This window comes from Crassostrea angulata, chromosome 3, assembly GCF_025612915.1.
Source record: "Crassostrea angulata isolate pt1a10 chromosome 3, ASM2561291v2, whole genome shotgun sequence".
In the NCBI taxonomy this organism is placed as follows: Eukaryota; Metazoa; Mollusca; class Bivalvia; order Ostreida; family Ostreidae; genus Magallana; species Magallana angulata.
The window spans coordinates 31,259,010-31,276,200 of record NC_069113.1 but is presented as its reverse complement, the minus strand read 5'-3'; the positions used below and the strand labels follow the sequence as shown (position 1 = coordinate 31,276,200).

Genomic DNA, 17,191 nt, shown 5'->3' with positions numbered 1-17,191 from the left:
AAGAATCAGTGTCTGTGGGAAAGGGTTATAAACTAGAATAAAACATAGAACAAACGTGCGGAAGATCATACATATTCTTGATAACCTTGCGTCACTGCATCATGAAATAGCGATTTAAATAGATTTATTTTCAATCCAAAACAAACATTCGAGAAAACTTGTATTGATAAATTTTCCTGGCTACCAACCGTTCATTATAAGGACGGGACGGGGGATTCAAATCACAGTTTCCTTGAATGTATATACATGCATAAATTTCATTAATCATAATATACTGCAGAAAAATTAATATTCCTCTTTTTTTTTATCATTTTATGTGATTTGGCAATTACAATTTTCGTTTCGTTGTTCAAATATATCAAATTGGCCATTAGTTCTTCCTAAAATTTTGAGATTTGATGTATTGAACTATAAACTATAATTATTCCCCCTAGCCCAGTGAGTAGTGTTCACCGATCGGGATCTTCTTAGCCTATTGAGTAGTGTTCACCGATCGGGATCTCCCTAGCCTATTGAGTAGTGTTCACCGATCGGGATCTCCCTAGTCTATATTGAGTAGTGTTCACCGATCGGGACCTCCCTAGCCTATTGAGTAGTGTTCACCGATCGGGATCTCCCTACCCTTTTGAGTAGTGTTCACCGATCGGGATCTCCCTAGCTTATTGAGTAGTGTTCACCGATCGGGATCTTCTTAGCCTGTTGAGTAGTGTTCATCGATTGGGATCTCCCTAGCCTATTGAGTAGTGTTCACCGATCGGGATCTCCCTAGCCTATTGAGTAGTGTTCACCGATCGGGATCTCCCTAGCCTATTGAGTAGTGTATCTCCCTAGCCTATTGAGTAGTGTTTACCGATCGGGATCTCCCTAGCCTATTGAGTAGTGTTCACCGATCGGGATCTTCTAAGCCTATTGAGTAGTGTTCATCGATCGGGATCTTCCTTGCCTATTGAGTAGTGTTCACCGATCGGTATCTCCCTAGCTTATTGAGTAGTGTTCACCGATCGGGATCTTCTTAGCCTGTTGAGTAGTGTTCACCGATTGGGATCTCCCTAGCCTATTGAGTAGTGTTCACCGATCGGGATCTCCCTAGCCTATTGAGTAGTGTTCACCGATCGGGATCTCCCTAGCCTATTGGGTAGTGTATCTCCCTAGCCTATTGAGTAGTGTTTACCGATCGGGATCTCCCTAGCCTATTGAGTAGTGTTCACCGATCGGGATCTTCTAAGCCTATTGAGTAGTGTTCATCGATCGGGATCTTCCTTGCCTATTGAGTAGTGTTCACCGATCGGGATCTCCCTAGTCAAATTAGAAGTGTATACTGATTTCATGTATATTTGCTTATGAGTAATGTTAACTATTTGGGCCTCTCTTGCTTTTTGGGTAATGTATTTGATCGCGATTGTTCCTATATAAGTAATATATAGTGTCAAACAATTGATTACTGTACCTATTGCTTTTACACGCAAGTACCATACCTACTACTACCTAAATGAGTGGTCTTCACCAATCGGTTGTTTCTCCAGATGTGCAGATTACTCTAGAAGTGTTGACTTTATCATTGTGATGTCAAATTGAAAGGGTCATGTTGGAGAAAGGGTCATGTTGGAGGCTTGTAATGTAAATTTAAGGAATTTGAATTTTCCCGCGGGGCCCTGAAATCCTTTCTCCCTCACTAGGTTCCCTCTAAATCCGCGCATGCTCATCATCTACAACTCTTAAGATGTGTTAATAGGGTAAACAGTGGTGCTCCTCCCCCACCCGGTTAAAACTTTTAAGTTACCAAAGAAATCTAGATATATATGGTCAATTTTCTACCACAAGCGCGTCCAATCGAGGCCAACTTTCCAGAATGAAAATACAGTTCACGTATTTAAATTTCTGATTAGGAATGAATAGACAGGATTTTTGTGATAAATTAGTCATCAAACCGGGTTGTTTCCATTTGACAATTCATATGTTGATTCATCCAATCATTGTTTAACCTTATTTCACCCTTCCAGTTCATGCATTAATTTCATCTACGACGAGGCCAGTCAGTAAAGGTCTAGCTTGTTAGTCGTCATCATCATCATCTGGAATTCGCAACAATTCAAACACCACCAAATTATCCGTTTAATTTTTTTCTTGTGAAATAGAATGGTCAACGGCGCTTTTGAATGTCATCACAGAAACTTGTGCCAGTGGTTCTCATATAATTCATTTGTTAAAACAATACCGATGTATATCAAATAAATTACATATGTAACAATGCAAGCAACAAAATAATAGACATACAAAAATCGTTTACAAAATCTTTAGTTGCAGGTATTTAAAATCTTATCAATAGTTCGGAGATCCACAAATTTCTTTTTTTTCTGTCTTTTTTTCAAACTTTTCATAGTGCATGGCAATTTATCAAACAATTTATTCCCTTATACATAATTGTTGAATTTTATAACAGTTAAGGGTTTTACACATGATCTAATTCAGTTTCCATTAATGCACTCAATTAAGCCTTAATAATAATTATTTCATTTTGTGCAACAAAGAGAATATGCTAACCTTGCCTAAACCAATCCCACCCAAACCCAAATCACTCCATTCAATGTTGAACATGTTGAATACAGCTGAGTTAAATTAAATGAAGAATACTGCAGGTCATGCATTAAATGGATGAAGCAACAAGTTATTAACACAATTATGTGGGTTTGCTCTTTGGTAAAAGGTGGACATATCTTTAAATAAAAATTTTCAAAAAATTTTCAAAAAATTGTACAACTTAAGTAACCATATGTTCATAAAAAAATCCTGAAAGTTTTTTCATCAAACAAATCAACTTAATGAAGAGCCAAAAATTCCTCTAGGTATAAAGGAATAAGACCATGGTAAGGAACACCATTATTGCGGATATATCGGGCTGCAAGACATTTTAATGAGAGTTGAAAGGATGTCCTCAGCAAAGTCGCTTCTTCTTCCCTCTTTGCACAGTCCATTGTTGTTTTTCGTTCTTTATTGCAAATGTCTAAATGGGAGTCAGCATCGACCAATACGTGAATTGCATTCTCAACTTCTTTTGAATTGGCATTGGTTTTTGGCGAGATGTTTACAAGGGCATGCATGGGCGTGTTTCCTCCGTTATCCTGTGCATTGACGTTTGCTCCGCATTTAATCAAAAGCTGGGCAACCCGACTGTCTGGAAATGACACCACGTCATTCACATGGAAGTCATCAACTAAGGTAGCACTGTCAACAGCCATATGTAACGGAGTATAATTATTCTTTAAAAGTGGCTTTAGTTTCTGAAACTGATAAACAAGGGAGTACAGTTCTGTTAAGTCTGATTCTTCATGGGTTGTTTTTAAAATAATGGCAAGAAGATAAAGGCAAGTATGGATATTTGTTTGATGTATCTCGAAAAGAGTATCACCATCTTCTTCTGAATTCTGGATCCTCTCTTTATCATTGGTAAGCTCAGCCATGGCATACTTAAAAACCTCTTTCACATTAACAAAATAAACAGGCTCACAAATGTGAATCATTTGTGCAAATACTTGGGAAAATCTTAACAGGTCTTTGGCAATTGACCTTTTATTATCATGTCGTAGTTTCATTGCATGTAACCAGAGCGCTATACAACGATCAAACTGCTTGCTGTCAGCATACACTGCTCCTCGGAATATGATGGGATGGGGAACATCAGGATTGTTGGGTCCCAAAATTCTCTCCCTTATGGCCAGGCATTCCATATGTAGAGCTTCAAAATCATATCTTATGGCATTTAGTTCACCAAAGGTTTTGCACTCAAGTCTATTATTGTATGCTTCAACACATGGATAGTCCTCTTTAGTAATGATGTTATCAGGATCGCTGTATCGTAAATGCATACCTTCACACAGAAACAAAAATGCTTTCATGACATCATAGTGCTCCTTGTCATTTGCAAACGAAGCACCGAGCAATTCATAAGCGCTGATTTTTTCTTCTTTAGTTTCCACTTTGGTGGTAAGAAATTCGACAACAGAAGACTGTCCACATTCAGCTGCTACTAATAAAGGCGTCATTCCATAATCATTTGGAATTTGCTTTCCATAAAATCTGACTAAATCCTGAACTACTTCCAAATGTCCACACTCCGCAGCAAAATGCATTGCAGTGGCACCACAGTGCGCGGTTGAATCTGGGTTTGCTCCCTTTTCAAGTAAATAGCGCACAACTTCTGCATGTCCTTTGTAACTGGTTATCATTAAGCAGGTGTTATTATATTTGTTGGGGATAGAAATATCAGCACCATGTTCGACTAAGCACTGTACAACGTCCAGCCGTCCATCAAAACACGCAGCACGAAGTGGTGTGGAGTTTGTTTTTGTGGCATGATTGACATCTGCTCCGCATTCCAACAGAAGCTTAACAATTCCCAGGTGTCCAGCGCCCGCAGCGCACCACAGAGCGGTCGCGCCCTCTAAAACGAACCCATCAAATTTCACAGTCCCAGTCTGCTCTAGATTTATTTTGAATTTGGACACTAAAATCGAAACCACCTTTTCCTCCCCATTTCTGCAGGCTATTATTAGGGGTGTTGTTATCTGTCCATTTTCACTCGTATGAAAATCCAAGACTTCATCTACAAGATCACTACTAAGATTCCATAACATTGCAAATATACTAATAGCCCTCCCATCTCTGGCTGCTGCGTGTACTCTCTGTTTCAAAGTTTTTATTTCCCCTTCGATGTTTTCGTTCGAAGACATCTCTCCCGGAAGTTGTTTGTCGATAATTTAAACAACTCGTACAATCATCTACTCGTAGTGAGAAATACTGTGTTTTCAAATTGGATCGATTAGATCGTTGTTTTTATTTTATTTTTTTTTGTACAATTGTTATCATAGTTTTATCATATACATACAATGCACAGGTGTTTATAACTTTCTGCATTGTCACAATTTTACTTATACAACTTTGACGAAAAAAATCTTTATCAATACATTTTTGATATAGCAGATTTGATATTATATTTTTCGTGTTATTTTTCTGCTTTTATTTGTTCTGCATTTTTATTGTATGAATGATCAGCAACAAAATGACAACCAACACTAGTACACATGTACATGTATTTGCGTGATTTTCGTGTCAAGAGTATCACAATATTATCCAATTATACAAGCTCGAGATGATAAGGTCCAAAGTTAGGAATGGATCCTATGATAATTTTCAGTGGAACATTTAAGAGGAAAGCTGGTCCAGATGGGTCTATTATCAGCTGGAAATAAACAGAATATCATTTCTAAGCAAAGACGAAATAAGATTTATATTATTTTATGAAGTTACCGGTATTATATTAACCTTTTTGGCCATGAGGGACCATGGGGGGAGTTTTTTTGAGCAGCTAGTGTTTCTGTAATTCTTACACAGATTAAACCTACCCCCTCCCCTTCAACCGACCATGCAGATATATGTAACATATCTTCTTAAAAATTAACATACTACTAATTTTTCCACGAAATTGCAGCTGTTAAGCTTTATAATAATGTTTTCAAACATTTACCCTTAAATAGTGGCCAATGCTTATTATTTTGCAACCCTCTAGGCAGGGTGGGGTAACAGAAGGAACCTCAAATTCTTCGTCATCCCACGAAGTCGTCTGTCCCGGCATGACGTCATCATACTTGGTTTTGTCTATCTCCGTCACGCACACTTTTTTCTCCCCCTTGGCGTGATAAATCGTTTCCTTATCACAAGAAAACAGTATGATAACTTTAATTAGCACTTTTCAAGATTTTTAAATGGAATATGATGAACATTATTTCCCTTCATTCAAAATAAAATATATGTGATTTACTGAAACCTCGAATTGTTGTCCGTTGATATTGTTTTTGGTTTTACCAATAAGTTTAATGTAAGTACATGTATATAAAAGTTATCAATGCCTGCAGACATTTGGAAATGGATTCATATGCGATCGATTCAATATGTCTATCATTGATTTACCAATATTTATCAAGTTATGTAACGGGATTTACAAAATTAATATGAATAAAACATAGTTTATCCGACCTTCACGAACAGGACAGTTACTCCACACACACGGCGGGAGAGATTCTGTATGATGAAATCGAACACCACCGTCTCCCCGGCCACGAAGCCTGACTTAGACGCCCGAATGATCCCCGTGATGGGCCCCGATTTGCAGCACCAGCAGCATAGGTGTTTGTAGTTTTGACTTTCCGTGGGTCGCTGTAAATAAAGGGGAAAAAAAACTACAAAAATATGTCAAACAGATCCCAGAATGGAAAGGAAACAAGGAATTAGGACCATAAGGCTATTTGGTTAACTGCCATCTTCATGTTTTTAAATTAGTTAATTCATAACAGTTTAAAGCTGCTTTGGTCCGATTTTTGTGTAATTACAGTATCAAAATTTTTTCCATACAAATCATTTATCTTAGAAAGTTATGGACTTTCTCCTATTTACACCAGCAGAAACAGTCTCCTTTCAAAGTTAGAAATATTCAAAGTAAATAAAAATAATTTCTCTTTGGGAAAACGAAAAAACAAACCAAAATGCATCATGTGAATGTTTAGAGAAGGAAACCGCTTGGTTTCGTCCCCCGAATGATTGGGGTTATTCAACCCACATGCTTTGCATCGATTGTAAAGAAAGCAGACTTTGGAAATATTAGCGAACAAAACGTACACATGTTTATTTGTAATTTGTTTGATCATTTTGACCTTTATTTAAAGCGATGTCAAAGTCGTAATACAACCATACCCGTCTCGTCGTCAGGGGTGAAATTTAACATGAGGCGAAATAACGCGGTACCTTTCAATGTCGTTTGTTTTGTTAGCAAATTTTGTACGTATTTTTCTTCATTGAAATTTGGCATAATTGACGGATAAAACTACTACAATGTCTATTATTATACATATACTAAGCATAGCCATCGTTTAAAAGCGTGCGTAAAATTTGATATAAAATCGGACCAAGCAGCTTTAATATACAAGTATCCATTTTGTATATGTCCCTATATGGGCGCATTTAATCTACTGGCACAAGAGGCCACTCGCGCTTTGTGAGATTTTCCTTAATATGGAGCTCCACTTCCGTTAACAAACTCAATTATGTAAACAGGTCTAAGACGACAAGTATTATAAATAGCCACATAGTGGAATGTGTGGAATCACTCGAGTTCGAGTCAATTTCGCTTAAAAGTAAGCACCCCTGCGAATGTTATTGTCATTTAAATTTTAGACCACGTGGTTTTATTTGACCCTTTCAGTTTCGCAGTAAAAATCGTGCCTCGTGTTTATAGTCTACATGTAGTTCATAGAATCTATAGGTACTATAGTAGTCAAATATTTAATCTAGAGGTTTATTGATTTTAAACTTTATCTTTATTAATTGGTGAATAAAATGTGTTCTAGAAATAAATGTGACAATACAAAAAATAGTTTTTGTCAGCTGTTGCAACAATTAACATGCTAAGTAGAGATCCCCCCTGAGGATTAATTTTCGATCCGCGCCTGACCTAGTAATAGCATCAATAGTGAAACAGACTATACAATTTTATGCAGAATGTTCCTTGAAAATGACTCGATATACTAAGTTTTTATGCAAAACAGACATCCATTATTTTTTTTAAAACATGGTATTGCACACCACAAGCATCAAACATGGCTATGATTTTATTAAGCCACGCAATGTTTATATTTTCAACCACTCAACACGTGGTTGAACACTAACGATAACTCTGTTCTGAATATTATCGTTTAATATAAAAACCGCTAAATGGTGAAATAAGACGAACTTATTAAAAGAATTTCATGTTTTAACATAAACCGAAGTAGGATACGATATGAAAACCGACCAGTACTTACGTATTTTGAGAATATAATCCGAACACTTATACTTCCGCTCGAAATTTCACAGGAACTGAACAAATCTCGGTGAAGTCTCGTGAACTTTCATTCGAGCACCTCTGGATTTATTACATACTTAGCAACGATAAAAAAAACCATTCCGAACACATTCGCAGGGGTGTAAGGATGATAGGAAAATGTATTTCCATCCTGTCTATTAACATACACGTAACACCCTTCTTCATTTAAAATGTGAAGGGGACACACCTACCTTAAATCTTTTTGAAAAGCAAAAAAAAAAAAAAAAAGGGCACGAACTTCGCCAGACCTAATCGATGTTCTGTGATGTGAGTGTAACAAAAAATGTCTCTCCCGTAACAAAAAATGTCTCAATATATCACACAAGAAATAACGAAAATTATAGTGTTCCAATCAGCAGATTAGAACTTTACAAAAAATCTTTTGTACCTGACACCATTCGGAAATGGAATTCTCTCAAATTAGAAGTTAGGGAAGCAACGTCTCTCAACATATTCAAGAAAAACATTACTGAAAGTATTCCTCAACCTCCAAAATATTTTTCATTTGGTAAACGTACTATTAATATTTTACATACCAAGTTGAGACACAACTGTATTTTGAATTATGATCTGTATAGAAGAAACATTATTGAATCACCCAATTGTATTTGTGGTCAAAAGGAGGATGTTTATCACTTTTTCTTTGTATGCAAGAATTATGTAAATGCAAGAAACAATCTTTTTGAATTACTTTTTAATAGGCTTGATGAAACAATTTTAATTAACTCACATTTGCTTCTTTGGGGTAGTGACAATTTGTCTTACAATACAAACTGCTTTATTTTTTCAGCAGTTCAAAAGTTTATTAATGAGTCTGGAAGATTTAATAATTAAATTCCTTTTTGCTTTTGCTCTCTATACTGTACATTAACGTTATCTACTATATATTTGCAATTACTTTGTAAATGTATGTCTATGAATTTAATTATTATAAAGTCAATAACTATAAGTAACATGTAATATTACATGTACTATGACAATTGTATATATTGTATGTATTATCGTTAGGAGAGGAACTTGTAAGTTGCAAGAACTTGTTTCCGATCCTTTTGTGTTACTTACACAATAAAATATGTTCAAATCGAGTGTGTGTGGGCGAAGAAAGAGTTACATAGCGCACCCACTTTTTTGCAACATTTGAGATTACCATAACTATAATTTTTCTTTTTTGCTTTTAAAGAGTTCTGATGAATCTAGCTGCCCCCACCAATTTTCAATTTGCTTCCGACGCCGCAATCTTTACTTTAACTTTTCTTTTAACTTTCATTATGAATACCTTTTTAAAGTTGTTGAGGGGCCAGTTGGTGTTTAGCATTTTTGTAGGGAAATGGTCGTTTGACATTCTTTTTTTTAAACAGCAGAAAGGAGAGACCCCGGGCCCTATATGTTGCTGTGTGCTTGATTAAATAAATATCAATACCTCGGCCTCCGGGTACTTGTTGAGGTCCACGTCACTGACAACTTTGAACTCTCTTCGTGTGATTTCTTTCGAAGACCAAAAATCCTGATCCAATATGGCCGACACCTCGTACTCAATGGTTCCGTATTTGTCATTGTACGACGAAGGCAGTAAGGAAGGGAGCGTGAAAGAAAAATGGAAGATGTGTCGACCTTGCGAGAGCCATTCTCCACCGTCCGCCACTGAAGCAAAGAGGTAAAATGTTGTCTTATTAAAAAAAGTAAAAATACATGTGTAATGTAATAAACACATTTTGGCAGGTTATATTTTATCCATTTTGAACTTTGGCAATGTTAAAAATTTGGAAGTTTAAGATCAAATTACAGATAATAAGAAAACAATTCATTAATATTCATTGATTTTTAACTTCAGGTATGTACCTTTCCCATACAATGCAAGGATACTTTTGAAGTAATTCTCCTCTCCGTTATAGTGTACTGTTTCTGATTTTGGCTTTTGACCCGGCCCCCCTGACTGTATCGTCTGCGTCCAGTGGACTTCTCCCCATCCAAGACATTTCATACGTATCTCTGTATAACATACGCATTTCTCGTTTAATATCTTTGCCATCTTTTCATTGCAATAATTTTTTAAAATAAAATTCGATACCATACATGTACTTCACCGAGTATTTCGTATTGGACGAGGCAACCTAATTTGTTCTGACTTCAGCTCCAATTACCCCCCCCCCCCCCCACACCTAACCCTAAAAAAACAATACCAAAAACAAAACCCACCTGTCTATATGGTAAATATCGGTAATTGTATGATATGCTTAAACTTGAAAGCATAACTTGTATAAGTTTTGTAACGCACAGTATATTATCCCGATTTGGTAAATGTATAAATGCTGATATACCTCTAACGGTAATGCCCTCGTCTAGTTCTATGATCAGCCTCCCTGTCACATTCTGACCAGGCTTATACACGCCCCTTATGTCATCAAGTTCAATCTTGTATAGCTGCAGTTTTCCCATCACGCATCCTTCCTGTAAAATGGAATCGAACGATAAAACTATTTAAAAAAAATGTAAACATGGCGTTTAATAATACTAACATTATTATCATCTTTTTATGTATTATGAAATCGACTCATTAAAACTTTATGAATCCTGCACATCTAGCAAATGCAAGAATACAAATCTTTCGCAAACTATAGTATTGAGCTTGAAGAAAAACCAAATTTCAATTAATATCTTGATGGTAAATTGCTTTAAGATTAGAAGGCTCGATATTTGATATTGTCAGTTTCTACCGAGCTTTGAATCAAAATCAGTTTCCGTAAAAAGAAATAGAGGGAATCATACTCGGTAAAATTATATAAAAATATTCAAATTTTAAAGCTAAAATATTTGCCATGGATATTTTTCTGTTCTCGACAATGATTTTTGATTTCAGCTATACGAATGTGCTATTTTACATGGCAAGTACATGAAGATTGCTTCCGATTATAAAATATACATGTACATATGACAATAAATTTATCAGATTCATAATATAATGAACAAAATAAAAATGGAAACCCTACCTGTTGTCGATCAAAAACTCACTAGAAAAATTAGTATCAATTTATCGAATATCTTTTACGTTAGTTCATTAATTAAGCGTGTATCTTAATCAATACGTTACTTTTTATGTTTTAACTCGGGCACTTTGCTTGCTTCCTGGTATCGATTCAACAGAATTCCAACTCGATGCTAAGGAGTTGACACTAAAAAAATTCCAAGTACTGAAGTACTGACGGGAGTTGATTTTATTGATTATAATTTGTCTTGAAATCAACAATATGTAATATCGCATGGCACTTTGCTTGCTTCCTGGTATCGATTCAACAGAACTCCAGCTTGATGCTAAGGAGTTGACACTAAAAAAAATCAAAGTACTGAAGTACCGACGGGAGTTGATTTCATTGATTATTATTCATCTTAAAATCAACAATATGTAATATCGCATGGCAAGTAGTTTCTTAGCTGCATTTGTAAAATTAAGCATTTTTTTCTAATTTGAATCCCCGGACTTTTCCTACAAGAATTCTGAGCTATAGACGGAAAATCCCATATGAATCATGTTTTGTAATATTTAAAGATAGAATTAACGCCATCAAACTCAACGATGAATTATATGTATCAGTAATCGAAATATTTCTGGAATATTGTATCCAAGCAATTTTTAACAAACAAATAGTAAGTCAAGTCTACACCAGTAATGGTTCAATCTTTAGATTGGATAGCCTGCCCTTGATTCCAAATGGAATTTTAGCTGTAGAAAGGGCACTTTGGCAATCTATGACAGCGAACTAGTCTTATTGCACTATGGTGTAGGAATACATACGACTGAAAAAATACCTAGATTATTTGTACATGTACCATTTTAAATCTGACTATTTTCAAGGAATTTATAAATAAGTTTCCTTAAAAAATCATTGCCTCTGAATGCATGACGTCGAATTTATCGATTAACGTTAACTTCAAGAACTAAGTCTTGTCAGATGATTTTACGATGATTTGTGCTTCGGTCCAAACACTGTTTCACTTCCGTTTGGTCAGAGTAACTGCATAGGAAAGTTTATCAAAATCAATTACCAAAAACGAGGCGTGTAAGAAAGACTCCTTGAAATGAAAATTGGTACATCAATTAGTTAGGGCCCCTTATTTAAAGTGCATTAATATAGGAGCATCCTTAGGGGCAAGGATGCTCCTACTTACTATTGAATCATCTTTATTCGTGGGGGTCAATGTTCCTGGGTAGCCAAATTATTCCTGGTTCTTGGGGACATAATTTTGATGGTAAAAAAATCAGGATAATTTTCATACATACATGTATTAAACAAATGCTTGTATATACGTTTATGGGGATGTAAATGCATGGGCAAGGGTCACGAACGAAAGCCACGAACATTGGTCCTCTACGAACAATGATGATTCCACAGAACGTTGTGAATTGCATGTCGCTTTTGAGTGTTACAGGGGAAGGGAAGCTGTGAACATGTTAATTTTTTAGTTTCGAAGATGTACAAACAAGTCATTTGTATATTATGGCCAATTCAATAATGCATTGGATAGTGCCTCGTCACATGTAGATATAACCCCAAACTCCAACTTACACAGACCCACGTGGTCTATAAACAATACATGACAAGTCGATTCATTTGTAAACAAGACAAATTAACTTAATTGTTTTATCATTAAATAAATTTTCTACTAACTAAAAATGGTCAAAGAAACTTTATTTAAGGTATCCGATCCATATTAGGACCAAATTTTTCCAACCTTGAATATCCATCATGTATTCAATACTTTGATATCTATTTAAAGCATTTAAGAGTAGAAAAAGATTTACCGAGAGAAATTTTCAAAAATATTATTAACTAAGCAGTAAGTAATTAATGAAGATTGCATTAAGGTCTATGGAGACAAACACATTTTTTAAGATAAAAAATTAATTACAAGGAATATCAAAAATGCTTTGGTGGAAAGATGTATTTTATCATTAGGAATACAAAAACTATTAAATATAAATTTTATACCGTGTAGGTTTTTTTAATAATTAATTTTTATAGAATAAAAGCAAAGGAAGACAACTCTTTAAAAAAAAGGAAACGGTCATTAACTAGGACACATTCCACACTTATATAATTGATACTTAAATAGGAAAATTATGCCCAAGTATACTGAGTATTTAGCCCATACATATCTGTTATGCACCCAGATTCATTGAATCTGAGGCTATTATGGATCGGATACCTTAATGGTTGGCAATCTTTCACAAAAAACTATTCGTTTTGCCATGGAACGGTGTATATATTTCTTTTTCTTTGGAAAAAGAAATGAAATGTTCTTTACTGCTGTAGCATAGACCCAATCATTTTTAATGCTGTCCCTTCAATAATGGCCGTCAGATTAACAGACAATTTCAATGTATTCACGTGTACATAAAAATGCATGATAATAACTCCCCTCTCTGTGCTCCCTTGTAAAAATCAATCAATTCTTATAATCAATTTATGATATTCGGAAATCGTGAACATACATGTATGCAGTACCTACAATTCATTAAACTAATGGTTGTTGATACTTCGTTGGATCTACATCAATCACATACACTTGAAGTAAAAAGAGTACTATTTATAGTATTGTTTTTATTTAACAATATCTTGAACTTAATTATTGTTAAAAATTATAGCTTTTAGGTTTTTATCATTTTTAAAAAAATCATCTTAACATGATTCCAATATTTCTAAATTTATGTACATGATGAATAAGATAAAAAAAAATTCACAATATGAATTAATGCCAAAACTATACTTTATGTAAATACACGTGCATATACGCAAGACGAGCGATATTCAGTTTACTGAATCACTATATAACCGATTTTATACATATTACTTATCCATCCAGCTAAATACGCCATGTTGCTTATCTACTGAAATGATCGGTCTACCGGATTTACGAGAATATTGCTCCGGGGTCAAACATTTAGCCACAAATAAATGGACAGACGATATGCATCATTTCTTGTTGTGCTTAGTTTGTATTGTATGTTGAGCTAGAAAGCTGCTGTGACATTATATGAAAAATAATTCACAGTAAAGACGACCATGGGGAAATTGAAGTCTTTCTACGTGGAGTTGGAAAATCCTAACGGCGTGTATTATGCTGGACAGATAATGAATGGGCGGCTAGTTGTAGAACTAATAGAAGAAATGCACATGAAAGGCAAGATGATACTTATAACGTACATATATGTATGCATACATGTATGACACCCCCATCTCTCTCTCTCTCTCTCTCTCTCTCTCGTTTGGTTTGATTTCATTTAACATTTTTAATCAATTGCCAAAAACAGCCTGTAAAGTTCCTAGATTTTGACCTATTCCTTATTTCACGGTAGAGATACGACTGATATTTAAGGGCGGGGCTGAGGTCTACTGGACGGAGACCTATACGTCTGCCACTGAGGGAGGCGACACACGGGATAACACGGAAACGTTTGCTGCCTCGGAAACCTACTTCAATCAGTCTGTACCGGTTTACGGCAGAGGTACTTGTACATGTATTATACAATTTGCGGCAAGATCCTTATATCTTTATATACATATATACATCTTAGATGTATCAAACCATTCATATGAACATAAAAATATGCTTAATACAAATACAATATGTATTTCTTGGAATCAAAATATTTGTTCTTTTATATTTTATTTTAAAAAGTTTTTGAATCATTCGTAGACTTATCATACGGTCAACATTTTTGACACCCATCACCACAACCAGCAAAATCAAAGTAAAAGATCAAATTGTCATGCTTGTTTTCATGTTAACAGGGCTTGGAACGGGAGATAAGTGTCGCCTACCCCCAGGGCAGCATTTTTATCCGTTTTCTTTTCAACTGCCTTCACGTCTGCCCTCCTCCTTTGAAGGGGGTGACGGGTATGTCCGCTACACCATCAGAGGTGTGATCGACAGGTCCAGCTGGATCAAGAAAGACAAGGACACTAAGAAACCGTTCACAGTCATCGCTCTCTTGGATCTCAACACTTACCCAAACTCAGCGGTTCGTACTCATCACTACTAGAACTATTGTTATATAACATTATGATCCGAAACTTGTCATTAGTACATTCTATATTCTGACCAAAGACATCATCGCATCAAATTTTGTTAAATAATTTGCTGTTTATTAAAAACGCCTCGGGGTTTAAACGATAATTTTTAACTAGAATGAAAAAAATTTCTCTTTTGAAACACCCTGAATAATATTTAGATACAAAAAAGTAACCAATTAAAACGTATTTATTTAGTTTAATTTATGTATGCAATTGCAGTGTGCAACCCAAAATCAGAAGAGTAAAAACGTCTGTTGTCTGTGCTGTAAATCGGGGCCAGTCACGGGGAAAATTAGAGTGGACAGGATAGGACATGTTCCGGGGGACACAGTCCGGTTCCAGTCCGAAATTCAGAATTTGACAAACAGAGTCTGCAAGAGTTACGTCAAGTTTTATATGGTAACACCCCCCCCCTCTCTCTCTCTCTCTCTCTCTCTCTCTCTCATATAAAATCCATGGAACCAATAATTATGTGAAGAGATATATTTTCAATTTTATATTATATTTTTTGAACAGAGCATTACATTTCGAACTCCTAAAAAATGCAAAGCGATGGCCAGAGAAATAACGAGAGTAAATCATCAAAATGTTCCCCCCGGGGACTCGGAGGCTTGGGCCGGGGAAACTTTCTCCATCCCTTCCGTGCCCCCATCGGATCTGATTGGATGTGGGATCATCGATGTAGACTATTTCATTGAGGTAGATAATTTTTATTCATTTGCAGTTGAAATATTCAGTATAATTTAAAAAAAAAATGTTATTACTTAATTTAATAACCGCTGTTTTGCTCGAACTTCTAGATTCACCAAATTAAATGTATCTACTATTGATATAAGTTATAATATATCTTTACGTAGTTGGTTGCTATGAAACTTCACATTCCTGCTAAAATCATAATCGGAACAATTCCTCTGCAAGTAGTTACCCAGCAATACCAGACACATCCGGGAGTTTCTGCACCACAGCTCTCTGCGCAGGCGTCGTCCTATTTGCCTACTAGTCCAACACCCTCGGCGCCACCAATGGCAAATACTCTACCTAAATCCAATACACGTGAGTCTGGGCTCAAAGTTGAATTGGGTTTGATATATGATACAAGTGTATTTTCTAAAGTTTCATTTATACTCTGTCCCAAGATATTTTGGATTCACATTTGGCTTAATTGCTTGATATTTATAAATACCACATGATTCAAACGATGTTCATTCAAAAGTATGAAAAATTTCCAAGATTTTTCAGTCTAAACGCCCCTGTTAGCTTATCAGGTTTCAATACAATGCTAAAAAATGTGATGTCTACGGAGATTTTGTATTGCAGTAAGCCCGGATGATAACGTTGAAATATTGCGCGATGTATTCCGAGTGTATTCCGAATGGAGAAAAGATGTAAACATTCCCCATTATAAATCTCCGTAAGGAATCTGTTTTCGTTCCTGTGAATTTTTCCAAGTGAAAGATGATAATGTGTCACTGAAATTATCTTGGAAAATATCCCTTTCAACTATTTCAATTGCAATTCTTTCACAGGTAAGTGTATTTTTATTAAAAATCGTCCAAATGTGCTGCATAAATATCTTGGGACAGACTATAGTGTATACCATGAAACTAAAGTATATTACTCTAAAATAATGTTAGAAAAAAGGTTTACATATACCGACACGAACATGATTTGATAAGTTGACTGAAACACTAATTTTGATTCTCAGACTGAATACTACAGTAACATAATCTAGTTTATACTTGAATATCATACGAAAAATTGCCAACATTTTGTAATGTAATCCTATACTTTGACATATATCAACATTTCCAAGTTCTAATAGAATGTAATATGTTCATTACCAGAAAAAAAACATTATCCTGGCCTGAGTTAAGAAGTTTCACACAGCTAATTTGTCCCATGTACTGACAAAATGACCTGTTATATATATAAACACTCTCACCCTTTGAGATACTAGTCGTGAACTTGGAATTACATGTACATGTATTTGATATATTGACGATGCGTATTATTTCAGATGCTAAAATGATATTTAATTATAGCATATTTATCTAATCTTTTACAGCTTTGCCTTCCTATTCAGAAAGTGTATTTGGTAGAACCAGTATCAAAGAATCGAGTGATTCCGAAAAAACACGAGGTGACATGAACTTTGCCCCGTCATATGCCTACTACGATTGGTCTCGACATTGACCGATTTTTTAAGAAA

At 35.4% G+C, this 17,191-nt stretch overlaps 3 protein-coding genes across 3 annotated transcripts; 1 reads left to right on the top strand and 2 right to left on the bottom strand.

The window, feature by feature from the left end:
• Positions 1-2,201: 2,201 nt before the first annotated feature.
• LOC128176704 (protein fem-1 homolog B-like) lies at positions 2,202-4,933 on the bottom strand. The gene has a single exon (XM_052843216.1). It carries the CDS (start codon positions 4,725-4,727, stop codon positions 2,817-2,819), a length of 1,911 nt encoding a protein of 636 aa, XP_052699176.1. The 5' UTR covers positions 4,728-4,933; the 3' UTR covers positions 2,202-2,816.
• A 35-nt stretch (positions 4,934-4,968) lies between these two features.
• LOC128176706 (arrestin domain-containing protein 17-like) lies at positions 4,969-10,490 on the bottom strand. Its single transcript, XM_052843218.1, has 6 exons — positions 10,231-10,490; positions 9,752-9,901; positions 9,333-9,553; positions 6,031-6,210; positions 5,522-5,704; positions 4,969-5,236 (listed from the first exon to the last, which is right to left on the bottom strand). Exons 1-6 carry the CDS (start codon positions 10,346-10,348, stop codon positions 5,132-5,134), a joined length of 957 nt encoding a protein of 318 aa, XP_052699178.1. The 5' UTR covers positions 10,349-10,490; the 3' UTR covers positions 4,969-5,131.
• Positions 10,491-13,746: 3,256 nt separating this feature from the next.
• LOC128178089 (arrestin domain-containing protein 17-like) lies at positions 13,747-17,191 on the top strand. The gene is made up of 7 exons (XM_052845099.1): positions 13,747-14,089; positions 14,265-14,414; positions 14,701-14,930; positions 15,202-15,381; positions 15,499-15,681; positions 15,840-16,035; positions 17,048-17,191. Exons 1-7 carry the CDS (start codon positions 13,972-13,974, stop codon positions 17,173-17,175), a joined length of 1,185 nt encoding a protein of 394 aa, XP_052701059.1. The 5' UTR covers positions 13,747-13,971; the 3' UTR covers positions 17,176-17,191.

What these genes read in the sequence shown, in the direction of transcription:
- LOC128176706 (XM_052843218.1), bottom strand. Translation starts at nt 10,348, where the DNA reads ATGGGAAAACTGCAGCTATACAAGATTGAACTTGATGACATAAGGGGC. An exon ending in CGAGGGCATTACCGTTAGAG is followed by an intron (nt 9,902 to 10,230) that starts GTATATCAGCAT and finishes TATGTTATACAG; the next exon opens with AGATACGTATGAAATGTCTT. An exon ending in GCATTGGCCACTATTTAAGG is followed by an intron (nt 5,237 to 5,521) that starts GTAAATGTTTGA and finishes GTTTATTTCCAG; the next exon opens with CTGATAATAGACCCATCTGG.
- LOC128178089 (XM_052845099.1), top strand. Translation starts at nt 13,972, where the DNA reads ATGGGGAAATTGAAGTCTTTCTACGTGGAGTTGGAAAATCCTAACGGC. An exon ending in TGTACCGGTTTACGGCAGAG is followed by an intron (nt 14,415 to 14,700) that starts GTACTTGTACAT and finishes TCATGTTAACAG; the next exon opens with GGCTTGGAACGGGAGATAAG. An exon ending in ATGTAGACTATTTCATTGAG is followed by an intron (nt 15,682 to 15,839) that starts GTAGATAATTTT and finishes ATCTTTACGTAG; the next exon opens with TTGGTTGCTATGAAACTTCA.
- LOC128176704 (XM_052843216.1), bottom strand. Translation starts at nt 4,727, where the DNA reads ATGTCTTCGAACGAAAACATCGAAGGGGAAATAAAAACTTTGAAACAG.